The sequence below is a fragment of the Giraffa tippelskirchi genome, chromosome 1 (assembly GCF_054371585.1).
Source record: "Giraffa tippelskirchi isolate mGirTip1 chromosome 1, T2T-mGirTip1v1.2.pri, whole genome shotgun sequence".
Classification (NCBI taxonomy): Eukaryota; Metazoa; Chordata; class Mammalia; order Artiodactyla; family Giraffidae; genus Giraffa; species Giraffa tippelskirchi.
Window position 1 is genome coordinate 96,525,120 of NC_137275.1, and position 12,474 is coordinate 96,537,593.

The following is a 12,474-nucleotide window of genomic DNA, read 5'->3' on the forward strand; positions in this document are numbered from 1 at the left end:
ACACTGAGCACTCATAGCTAGTGGGCTACTTTCCAGAATACCCCTGCATTATTTCTACCATCAGTTTGAATTTACACATACAAAGAGTCAATTGCATTTGTTCCAAAACTTACTTATAATATTAATAGCTGTATTTGCTACTATACTTTTATAACTTAGTGATTTCCCTAGTGGCTCAGATGGTAAAGCGTCTGCCTACAATACTGGAGACCCAGGTTAGATCCCTGGGTCGGGAAGATCCTCTAGAGAAGGAAATGGCAACCCACTCCAGTACTCTTGCCTGGAAAATCTCATGGACGAGGAGTGTGGCAGGCTACAGCCCATGGGGTTGCAAAGAGTCAGTCACAACTGAGCAACTTCACTCTTTTATAACTTAATCACTATGAGTATGAAGGGGAATATTGTTGTTTAAAGAAAACCACATTCCCACTTTGGCAAATCCAGTGCAAATCATATATTAAAACTGAAAAATCTTGAATTAAGGTTATTTGTTTAATACAGAACCGATTTTTTTAATTTTTATATTAACTCACATTCAATACCCCCACAGAACTATTTTTTTAAGGAAATATGTTTAGGAAACTATTTCAGAAAAAGCTGACCTATATTATAGTATAATTTATACCTAACTTATTTAAAAATATCTGCCAATTGAGGTAACATATACTTAAGCAATTTCCTATTTGCAAATACTTTTTTATTTAATATTCACACTTTTTAAAAAGATCTCCAATTCAAAATAGTTGACAGAAACAAACCTCTCCTTTCTCCCTAAATCCTATTGAAATGATAGAAGAAATATGAAATCCAAATCCAGTACAGTACTGGAAAACAGCCAGCAGTGGGGCAGGGAAAGCCAGACTTATTTCAGAGATTCTTAAGGAAGTCACAAAGGGAATGGGACAAAAAGGATGATAAAATCTTACAAAGCTGGGAAACCACTAATCCTTCACAGATGATAGAAAGGAATTCTGAAAACACACACACAAAGAATTTCCTCCAACAGATTCCTAGGTTAACTCCAAGCTTACCAACCAAGGAGTTACGGGTACAGGAGGCCAACTGGGACATTACTTAATAGATGATGGAATAATTCTATCACTCTTGGAGCAGTTGACTCCAGGATCTATCCTGAGGTTAAACTCTGGGGAAAAAACTGAGGCTACCAAGAGGACTCTGAGCGTGAGAAGCAACCCATATAACTGCTATACACCTAGGATACGTAAATACATAAGAGTCCATCAGCAGGTCGTGTATCTATGGGAATTTTGTTTTTTGAGTAAAAACACAATAACCTATGTTACGATCTGGGTCAACAGACATTTTAAATGTCAAATAGGTACTATTATTATACTATTTTATACATGAAGGAAGATAGTCACTATATATATATTTATATATCAACAAAAGATTACATGAAAAATATATAAGAACTATAAGATTATAAACACAATAATAAAATGGGTAAGAAGAAATATATAACTAATAAACACATGAAGAGCTATTCAACATCACTGGCAAGCAGAGAAATGCAAACTAAAACCACAATGAGATCATTTTATACTCATTTGAGTATGCTGAGTCACAAGATAGGAGTATAAATTGATGTAACCGCTTTAGAAATCAGTTTGGCACTACAGCCTCCAGGTTTGTGTGGCATTTTCATTTCCTGTAACAGCATTTTCATTCCTAGGATTATATCTAAAAGAAACTCTTGCACATCTACAGGATAGTATAAGAATATTTATGGCACACTGTTCACAATGGCAAAACTTAGAAACCAAATGATCATCGATGGAAGAGTGAATGAATGAACTGTGGCACAGTCACAAAATAAAATACTATACACAAAACAAGTCATCTGGACTAGATTTTAGATCATCATCAATATCTATATACTGCAGCAATATATTATACTATTAAGTGAAAAAGAAATTCTGTAAGATTACTTATAGAACTGTATCACTTGAATAACATTTTAAAGACCTTAAAACATGCTTTCTAAGGAATTCATTTATATAAACATATATAAAGGAAAGCAAGATGTTTATGAACACAGGGATGAAAATGCTAACTGCCTTCGGTTAGGAGAAACAACTAGATAAGTTAGTGGGGTTTCTTTGTATGAACTATAGGTAGCTATAATAGGTACTAGATTTAGCTTTGCTTTGTTGATTCACTTTTATCATTTAAAATAACTAATCAAATAACTACAGCAAGCTAGGTGAGGATAAATCACAAGAGTAGGTCATGAAACCAAGATAATAATTAACCCAACTGAAGTGACTTAGCAGCAACAGCAGCAGCAGTGTACATAAGGTCCTTAGAAAAATAATTTATGAAGAACTTTATTTCCATATATATAAAATCTGGGGCCCAATGTTGTCATATTGTGCAGCAATGACAGAAGTATCAATAAACTCTACATTTTCAGCTTATTTTTGATATTAAGTTCAGGGTACAATTCATCTAGTATACTTACGATGCCAAGAACTCATGTGACTTTTTAAACAAAATTAAACAGTTTTTGGCAGCCTATAATAAAGTTTTTTAAAAAATAAAATTTAAAATATATTTTCTAGGTATGAGGGGAGAAAAAAATATGCTTTTTTCAAAAGAAATGGTTTATTATACAGTAATTCACAATATATACTATGAAACTGTACTTTTAAAAATCTCTTTAACAAAGAATTTACAGAGCTGTATGTAACTGAGATGGGACTTCCAGGTGGCTCAGTGGTAAAGAATCTGCCTGCCAGTACAGGAGACACAGGAGACTCAGGTTCAATCTCTGGGTCAGGAAGATCCCCTGGAGGAGGAAATGGCAACCCACTCCAGTCTTATCGCCTGGAAAATTCAATAGACAGAGGAGCCTGGAGGGCTACAGTCCATGGGGTCATAAAAGAGTTGCACACGACTGAGCAACTTGAGCACACAGCACAACACACATATAACTGAGCTACAAGGCTAGACACAGTCACAGCATCATTAGATCAACTCACCTTTGCTGTAAGCAGACGAACTTTCTTTCCGACTCAGTTTAAGATAAAGTTTGCTCTTAGGTTCATTATAAAATTCAGGATCTACAGTAGTAAACTTCTTTAGTTTACCATACCGTTTTCTTTGAAAATCGAATCCTTTTCTGCAAAATGAGTAAGAGACAAAACTGAATTTGAATATTAAGGTTTGAAGTCTTTTTTGAGATGTAATTGACATACACTATATTATTCCAGGTGTACAACATCATGATTTATGTGTATACTGTGAAATTATCACCATAATAAGTACAGTTAACATCCATCACCACACAGTCACAATGTTTTTTCTTGTGAAAAGAATGGATGAAGTGTTTTTGTTTATTTTTAAATAAATTAAGGGGAATTCCCTGGTGGCCCAGTGATTAGGATTCCAAGAATTCACTGCAGGGGACTTGGGTTTGATCCCTGGTGGGGGAACTAAGATCCCACATGCTGCAAGGCATACCAAATATATAAATATATTGAATTTTTTTAAAAAGCACTAAAGAACTCATTGCATGTATAAAATTTTTTTAAATAAAATTTTTTTCGTGTAATAATGAGAACTCTTACTCTCTTATCAACTTTCAAATATACAGTAAAATAATATTAACCACAGTGACCATGCTGTATATTACATCTGCAGGACTTATTTATTTTGCAACTGGAAGTTTGAAAGTACAAATGTTTTTTAAAAAATTTCTTTAAAATAGAGTATGAAGAGGAAAGATCCAAAGACTGTGTATGTTTATATGCTTTTATATATTGTTGTTCTGATTAGTCACTAAGTCATGTCCGAATCTTTTGTGACCCCAGGGAATGTAGCCCCCATGGACTGTAACCATGTAATTCCAGATGTTCAAGCTGGATTTAGAAAAGGCAGAGGAACCAGAGATCAAATAGACAATATCCACTGGATCATCAAAAAAGCAAGAGAGTTCCAGGAAAACATCTGTTTCTGCTTTACTGACTATGCCAAAGCCTTTGACTGTGTGGATCACAATAAACTGTGGAAAATTCTGAAAGAGATGGGAACACCAGACCACCTTATCTGCCTCCTGAGAAATCTGTATGCAGGTCAAGAAGCAACAGTTAGAACTGGACATGGAACAACAGACTGGTTCCAAATTGGGAAAGGAGTATGTCATGGCTGTATATTGTCACCCTGCTTATTTAATTTATATGCGGCGTGCATTATGAGAAATGCTGGGCTGGATGAATCACAAACTGGAATCAAGACTGCTGGGAGAAATATCAATAACCCCAGACATGCAGATGACACCATCCTTATGGAAGAAAGCGAAGAACTAAAGAGCCTCTTGATGAAAGTGAAAGAGGAGAGTTGAAAAGCTGGCTTAAAACTCAACACTCAGAAAAAGAAGATCAGGCATCCGGTCCTATCACTTCATGGCAAATAGATGGGGAAACAATGGAAACAGTGGCAGACTTTATTTCCTTGGGCTCCAAAATCACTGCAGATGGTGACTGCAGCCATGAAATTAAAAGATGCTTGCTCCTTGGAAGAAAAGCTATAACCAACCTAGACAGCATATTAAAAAGCAGAGACATTACTTTGCCAACAAAGGTCTGCCTAGTCAAGGCTATGGTTTTTCCAGTGGTCATGTATGGATGTGAGAATTGGACTATAAAGAAAGCTGAGCACCAAAGAATTGATTCTTTTGAACTGAGGTGTTGGAGAAGAATCTTGAGAGTCCCTTGGACTGCAAGGAGATCCAACCAGTCCATCCTAAAGGAGATCAGTCCTGAATATTCATTGGAAGGACTGATGCTGAAGCTGAAACTCCAATACTTTGGCCACCTGATACAAAGAACTGACTCATTTGAAAAGACTGTGATGCTGGGAAAGATTAAAGGCAGGAGGAGAAGGAGACAACAGAGGATGAGATGGTTGGATGGCATCACCGACTCAATGGACATGAGTTTGAGCAAGCTCTGGGAGTTGGTGATGGACAGGGAAGCCTGGCATGCTGCAGTCCATGGAGTCGGAAAGAGTCCAACATGACTGAGCAACTGAACTGAACTGAACTGGACTGTAGCCAAACAGGCTCCTCTGTCCATGAGATTTCCCAGGCAAGAATACTGGAGTGGGTTGCCATTTTCTTCTCCAGGGGATCTTCCTGACCCAGGGATCAAACCTGCATCTCTTTCTCCTCGTGCATTGGCAGGTGAGTTCTTAACCACTGAGCCATCTGGGAAGGTCACTTTCATATGTATATACACAATAAAAATATACTGTGTCAAAGACAAGCCTCACAGAAACATCATTACTTTTAAAAGAGACAGATAGGAATAGTATCTAAAAGATAGAATACTTCAGTTTCTGTAACTGTAAAATGGAATAATAGATTGTATTTCCAAAGCTTATAACTTATGACTATTAAATGAAATAATATTGCAGAGTGTTTAGAAGAGTACCTGACATATACCAGCTCCCAATAAATGCTGTTATTATTAAATTACCATCCAAATGCTCATTATTTTACTTTTTGGGTAATTCAACTTTTACAATGACTGTTTCCAAAAAGTAGCATTCTATGATCCTATAAACTATGTAGTTGAGGTTTGTGAATGATCACTATATATTACCCTGCACTGATACAAATTATTCTTGGGATTTGTTTCACAGAGTTTTCCTTAGGATTATGATTAATGTAAAAGTGGTTAGAAAAATGGCATTCCTGCTAGTAATCCTGATATTGCTGACACCGCTCAATGTTTAAGGTGGTTTAGTTGCTAAGTTGTGTCGACTCTTTGTGACCCTACGGACTGTAACCCACCAGGCTCCTCTGTCCATGGGATTTTCCAGGTAAGAATACCTGAGTGGGTTACCATTTCTTTCTCCAGGGGATCTTCCTGACCCAGGGATCAAACATATATTTCCTGTATTCGCAGGCAGATATTTTACCACTGAGCCACCCCAAACATCTGCTCAATATTTAGAGGGGACCAAAAACAGCTTTAGAGAATTATTCCCATCTTATAGTTATAAAAACTGAGGTATCTTTTAGATATTTTTCCTAACTCAATCTCTTTGAAAACTGGTGATAATTCCGTGAGGTTACTATTTTGATTTTTCCAGTAGTCATGTATGGATGTGAGAGTTGGATGGTGAAGAAAGCTGAGCACCGAAGAATTGATGCTTTTGAACTGTGGTGTTGGAGAAGACTCTTGAGACTCCCTTGGACTCCAAGAAGATCCAACCAGTCCATCCTAAAGGAGATCAGTCCTGGGTGCTCATTGGAAGGACTGATGTTGAAGCTGAAACTCCAATACTTTGGCCACCTCATGCGAAGAGTTGACTCATTGGAAAGACCTTAATGCTGGGAAGGATTGGGGGCAGGAGGAGAAGGGGATGACAAAGGATGAGATGGCTGGATGGTATCACTGACTAGATGGGCATGGGTTTGGGTAGACTCCGGGAGTTGGTGATGGACAGGGAAGCCTGGCGTGCTGCGATTCATGGGGTCGCAAAGAGTTGGACACGACTGAGCGACTGAACTGACTATTTTGATACAATTAGAGGCAGTTACTTAGCATCATAAAACATACCTCACCAAAAGTTGGCATTCCTCATAGAGGGGTATCTTTTGACTTCTTAAGTAGAAGCCAATACTTTTTATATCACTTAAAACCATGCTAGGTAGAGATTTTTCCTGTGTTAAATATCCTGGGGTCATTTCTTCAAACCACTTAAAAAATTTGCATTGGTCAGCTTTGGGTCCATCACAGGTATAGAAGAGACGACCCTGAGGGGACAAAGATATTGAAACTTGGTGAGAAAAATAATATTTTTATTTATTTATTTTACTGTTTTTAGTACTATGTTTGTCAAGACTTTTCTAAAGGCTGCTTGGAGACTTCTCCAATATTATTTATGAATTCTTCCTTTTGCAACTAAATTTAAATTTAAATCCAAATTTACATACTCAACTAACAAAGAAGTGGAATATGCAAGCAGTGGCGGAAAGTTGTATTATGAGTGAAAGTATAGTTATGAGTACAAACCATCAGTCAACATTACACACATTGTACTAACTGAACTTCTTCCATATAATGTTATCAGCAATATGATTAAGTCAGTATGCTTCTCTATTCCTCTGGCCTTATCAGTTTTGTTACTCGTACTAGAGACCAGTTTCATTTCAGCACTTACTTTCTTCAGGCTCATCTCTGCATTCTCTAAGCCCTCAGGTTGGGACATATTCCCTTCTCAGTGCCCTTCCTGTAATTTGCTCATCCCTCTTATTTTATAAATTCCAGTATTATATAAAATTTCCTTTTACATCTTTTTCTCCATCTACTACTATGCAGCAAGTTCCCAAGCAATCTGAAAGCTGATCTTAACTCATATTTTTGTATCCTCAAATGCAGATCATCTTTCAGGAGAAATGTACGGAGTGTTTACTATATATTAGTTACTAATGCCTCAAGCAGAAGACTCCTAGTCAAGACTTAACACTTTAAGCTTTTTGTAAAGCAACAGGTACCAAGCCTTTTATAAACAAATAAGTCTAATAAAAGGAGGGGAAGAGGGAAAAATACCTTATTTGGACCTTCCTTTTTAACCATGACCAATTTTGCAGGCTGCTGATGATGGCAGGATGGCACATTATTTTCTACATTTTTCAGTTTGTCTCCATTTGATGATGTGTAAAATGATATGTCAACTTTTGAAAGAGCTTTGTGCAACCTTTGTGCCAATCCAAATAGCAATATATTTAAATGTTCTACAAAAAATTTTTTAAAGGTAATTTAAAAATATATACAGATGAAAATTAAATACAAAATAATTTCATGTTTGTATCAGATATGTACTATTAGTTAAATCTGAAATGGCCTTTTGACAGAGTAAACTGTAACATAACGTTAACATCCACTTTTAAAAAGACGAGTATTACTCTTGTATAAAAAAAGTCAAAACTAATCATACACCATACTTAAAATTTCCTACTTGATTTATCAAAACTACCTTTAACACTTTTAGTTTTAAAAAAATTTTTACACTACATCTTGAAAAAGATAATGCTGTCATTTCCCACTCTTAAAACTCAATTTTGATCTGAAATTAAAATATAAGTTACTGTCAAAACCTGGGTTAAATATATAGAAAATAGCAAATCTCAAGTACAAATTTAATGTAAAAATTCATAAGATACTACACTTTCTCACAGTTATACTATTGAAATTAAGCAGCGATCAATCATAATAAAATTTAAAAAAATCTTGTCTCATACCTGTGAGACAAGATGTAAAAATCTGCTTATAATGAGCAGGAGACTGAAAAACAGCTGGTATGTGAATTTGTCTTTGGGGAAGACATGCAGATTTTACTTTCTGCCCACTTGGGAAGCATAGCTCAGAGTCATTTACCTCCTGAAATGCAATAATTCAAGTTATTACAATAACTCCAAAAAATACTGTTTACTAATAAGCAAATTCTATAGATAATATTAAATTTTTCTTTTGATTTCCAGAATCCATGAAAATCAATTTCTAATTTTAAATGAGAAATTGAATAGAGCAGGAAAGGCTATGACATGGCACTTCTAATGATAAATAAGACTAACTCTTCTTGTCTGCCCCTTAATAAGTTTTTAAGTATTTTTGTAGGAAAAATGTAACTGATGCGAATGAATCATTACGTATCTCTACTTCTGGTCACAACTATAGTAAGAATTGTTCATAACCAATGTAAATAAGATGTTCAGTTCAGTTCAGTTGCTCAGTTGTGTCCGACTCTTTGCGACCCCATGAACCGTAGCATCTTTACCCTAATAATGATCTGGTCAGCAAAACTGAGCTGATAGTGAAATGAAAATAATCAAAACTGAGCTGATAGTAAAAAATGAAAATAATAGTAATAGTAGCAGTGGGAATGATGGTGGAAACAGAACTATAATTTAAGTACCTTTTATGTGCCAGATACTGCACCAGACACTTTCAAATATGTAATTTAGTGTTTACAACCTCTAGAAAGGTCTCAAGTCAAAGAAGATGTGACTGAGACTTTCCTGGTGGTCCAGTGGCTAAGACTCCATGCTCCCACTGCAGGGAGCCTGGGTTTGCTTCCTGATCAGGGAACTAAGATCCCATAGGCCACAACTAAGACGTGGTACAGCCAAATAAATTCATTAAATAAATAAAAAGAATTTTTTAAAAAAATGTGACTGTAGCAAGAGTTTTGGAAAACTCTAAAAAAAAGCCCCAAAGCCACTGGCTTCAAGACTAAAATCATTTCACCTATATGTCTTTGGTAATTCTTTTGCTGAAATTCAGATAAGTACTGGAAAAGATGCACCAAGAAAACAGTGGTACATTTCCTCACCTGTAAATCTCCCATTACACTGCAGTTGTAGCAGGCATACTCTCCTAACATATTTTGAATTTCCTCATTCTTAGAAGCCTGGTTTATATTCAAAGAAAATGCCTTCTTTCTGCAAACCGAATCTTGACTGCTAAAATCTTGCTGCTGCTGTTGAAGCATGTGTTTTATCATTTGTAAATGCACAGAGTCTAAAGAACTTTCATTCACAGCATCACTCTCTCTTTCACCTGTGTTACTAAAATGCATCCCAGAAACAGCCTCAGCAAAGAAGCCATCTGTTACTTTCTCATCAACTCTGTTTAGAGTATTCAAGTTGCACTGGCGTATATTTTGATATTTCAGCCACTTGCTTTGAGTAGATGTATTATCAAGAAATGAAACATCACTTGGAGTCACTTCCCTAGATTTGTTAGAGAAAGAAGCTTCACTTTGGTCCTTGGGCCCAAAGCTAAAAGAAGGAACTGCTGACTCTTCACACAAGCTGAATATGGGAGAACCAGAAGACTTTTGCCTGTCACAGTCCATCATATATGAACAAGAATCTAAGTCAGGTGGCCCACTGGCAGGGGGCAAAGTAATAAGTGGAGCTCGGGTTCTACTTACTACAAAGGAAAGCCTTTGAAGGTTCTTATTCTCCAGAGAACTTGATTTTTTCATTACTGAAAAAAAAGAGCTAATTAAAAATGTATTACAGATATCACTCAATCTTTAGAAAACAGTGGGTATCCATACCAAAAAGCAGAAAGTACCAACATGCCTTGTACCAGAAAAAGAAAATCACATTTTCTTTTAAAAAATTTTAGTGGTTTTAGTCTCAAAAAAATAAAGATTTCAAACTTAATTTTAGACTCTGAAAATTTTTTAAGGTTGATAAACTTGAAATCCTTCTCTTTTTCTCTTCTTTCTTAGCTAATAATTTCCACTCACCACCACCATCACACCTACCCCCCTAAATACTGCATTATATTTATATAACACTGTAAAGTACTTGAAGTACTTTACAACCAAGAAGAGATTCATCATTCTCACTTTACAGATGAGGCTGCCAACCAAGGCCTAGAGGTAACATAACTACCAATTGGCAGTTAAGACAAGAAACCAAACCTAGGTTTTGTTCTCAACTTTATATTCCTTCTCCAGAGACTGAAGTTCAAGGTTTATTTATTGATGTGTTGTAACCTCTCTTATATATTTATTACACTCATGGATTAATATGTTGACCTGCAGGGTAAAGAAGACTTTTAGTTTTATTTTGATAAATTGTTACATGATAGGAGTTCAACTGCGGTAAACTCATGTTATGGCAGATTTTGGCTGAATTTTAGAATTCCTTTCAGCATCATTGTAGTTGATATATTCCTGAAAATATTAAAAGCGGTAACATTTGCTGAATAAATAGTAATACTGCATGAGAACTATATAAGCTTAAAGTTTTTACCTAAAATGCTATGGTTTCCTATTTTATAATAATGTTCCTTCTTGACAGAGTTTCTGTTTTGTTGGAAATAAACCCTGGAGGTCACTTGGGAAGGTAGCAGGACAGCAGGTAAGTCAATGACATTCTTTTGTAAAGTGTTATGATGTAATCCTAACAAACTGATTAAGCAACATTGACAGAAAAGTTAAAACCTGATTAAACAGTAAAAGTCATGGTAGAACTGTGTAAATCATCTATGTCACTGTCACTTCTCTTGTTTTAGACACTCACTCTTCCCATACTGACTCTTTCCTACCTTGTTTCCTCTACCATCCACACCCACTAAACCTTCTCCAACCCAATTATCCAGACACTTTACAGCTTTTATTTTTATATCATCCACCCGTGACCAAAAAATTACCTACAACTTTACTCCTCACTCAACCTAACTTCAGAATCAAGGGAAGATACATTGATGAGATTACAAGAAAAGAGAGAGCAACAGAAAAGTTAGTGGAAGAGATCCTATAGATGTATTATCTTATCAAGAAGCAGGAAATCACTCACAGGGAAGAGGTGTGATGTATGAAGACACAGAAGCCTGAGACTGCAGGTGAGGCAGAAGAGCTGAAGAGCTCCCTGATAATGCCAGGATCCCAAAGCAAAACAGGGGAAGCCAAGAGGCTATGAGAAGGTCAACCATGATTGACATTCACAATGAACCCGTTCCCTGGGAGGGGAAGGGGCTACAGAGGGGCCAGGCTCTGGAGTTACAGCTGTGAGAATTGTTGGCAATGGTACAGGTCTGAGATGAGAAGATGAGAGGATAAAGAAGAAGGTACCAGAGAGCTAGAAGGGAGTATTGGATTTGGAAGTAAGAGCCATCCTCAACAGAAAAAGTCAAAGCAGAGTGTGGGAAGATGTGAGGGTATAAGACACTGAGTCTGCTTTCAAGATTATTTTTAGTTTAGTAGCAATCTCTCAAATAAAACATTTCATTTTACATGGACAGATAGATTAGAACCATACGGGAGCAATTATCTATGTTGAGAAAGTGAAGATTACCAGGTAAAGTTTGTGCTTTCAGGGACTCCTCAGAGAATTCTAGCATGAAGTCATCATCTCTCGAGTTAAAAGATAAAGAAGAAACAGGGCTTAACGTTGAGATCTTCTGCCCTGGTGACGCCACCTATCCAGAAAGAAGAGACGAAACTACAGACCAAAATCCTCTTATTGCATTTTTTCCCTATAGTTTGAACAAATTCTAGTAACTGTATTATAAAAACAATGCTTTCAAGCACATTGTGTAGAGCTATAGTGGGGCAAAGTTTCTTCCAAAAGGGGCAGGATAGCATAAATGCACTAAAATAAACAAGGATAATAGAAAGTGAAACACAGAACATAAAACCTGTTGGATTTATTTGAAATGGGTCAGATTCTGATTTGGATTGATACAAGTTACAGGGATTTGGTTGTGAAGATCAGGTTCCAGTCTTAGGGACACAGGCTTAAGCAGACCTCATGTCTGGAGCTGTGAAGGTAACACTTCCTGCAAACCCAAGGCCTGAACAGCTTTCTCTTTATGTCCTCAGGTCTAGGGTATATCTACAGTTGATCTAAACTTCAAAATATTGCTTCTAAATGGAATAAACTTTTTTAAAATATATTCCATATCTGAACAGTCATATTATTCT

At 36.3% G+C, this 12,474-nt stretch overlaps 1 protein-coding gene across 6 annotated transcripts in view; it reads right to left on the reverse strand.

Annotated features, from left to right (window-relative positions):
- The window catches only part of ZGRF1 (zinc finger GRF-type containing 1), a 58,036-nt gene that overhangs the window by 20,212 nt on the left and 25,350 nt on the right, over positions 1 to 12,474 (reverse strand). For 4 of the 6 annotated variants that reach the window (XM_081484799.1, XM_081484809.1, XM_081484818.1 and 1 more), the window contains 7 exons: positions 11,846 to 11,969; positions 9,967 to 10,022; positions 9,364 to 9,510; positions 8,273 to 8,411; positions 7,581 to 7,765; positions 6,588 to 6,784; positions 3,003 to 3,142 (listed from right to left, as the gene is read on the reverse strand). In XM_081484799.1, the coding sequence (XP_081340925.1) occupies positions 3,003 to 3,142; positions 6,588 to 6,784; positions 7,581 to 7,765; positions 8,273 to 8,411; positions 9,364 to 9,510; positions 9,967 to 10,022; positions 11,846 to 11,969 (988 nt within the window). The remainder of the gene's footprint in view (positions 1 to 3,002; positions 3,143 to 6,587; positions 6,785 to 7,580; positions 7,766 to 8,272; positions 8,412 to 9,363; positions 9,511 to 9,966; positions 10,023 to 11,845; positions 11,970 to 12,474) is intronic. The other 2 variants (XM_081484833.1, XM_081484825.1) reach the window with 1 other exon arrangement.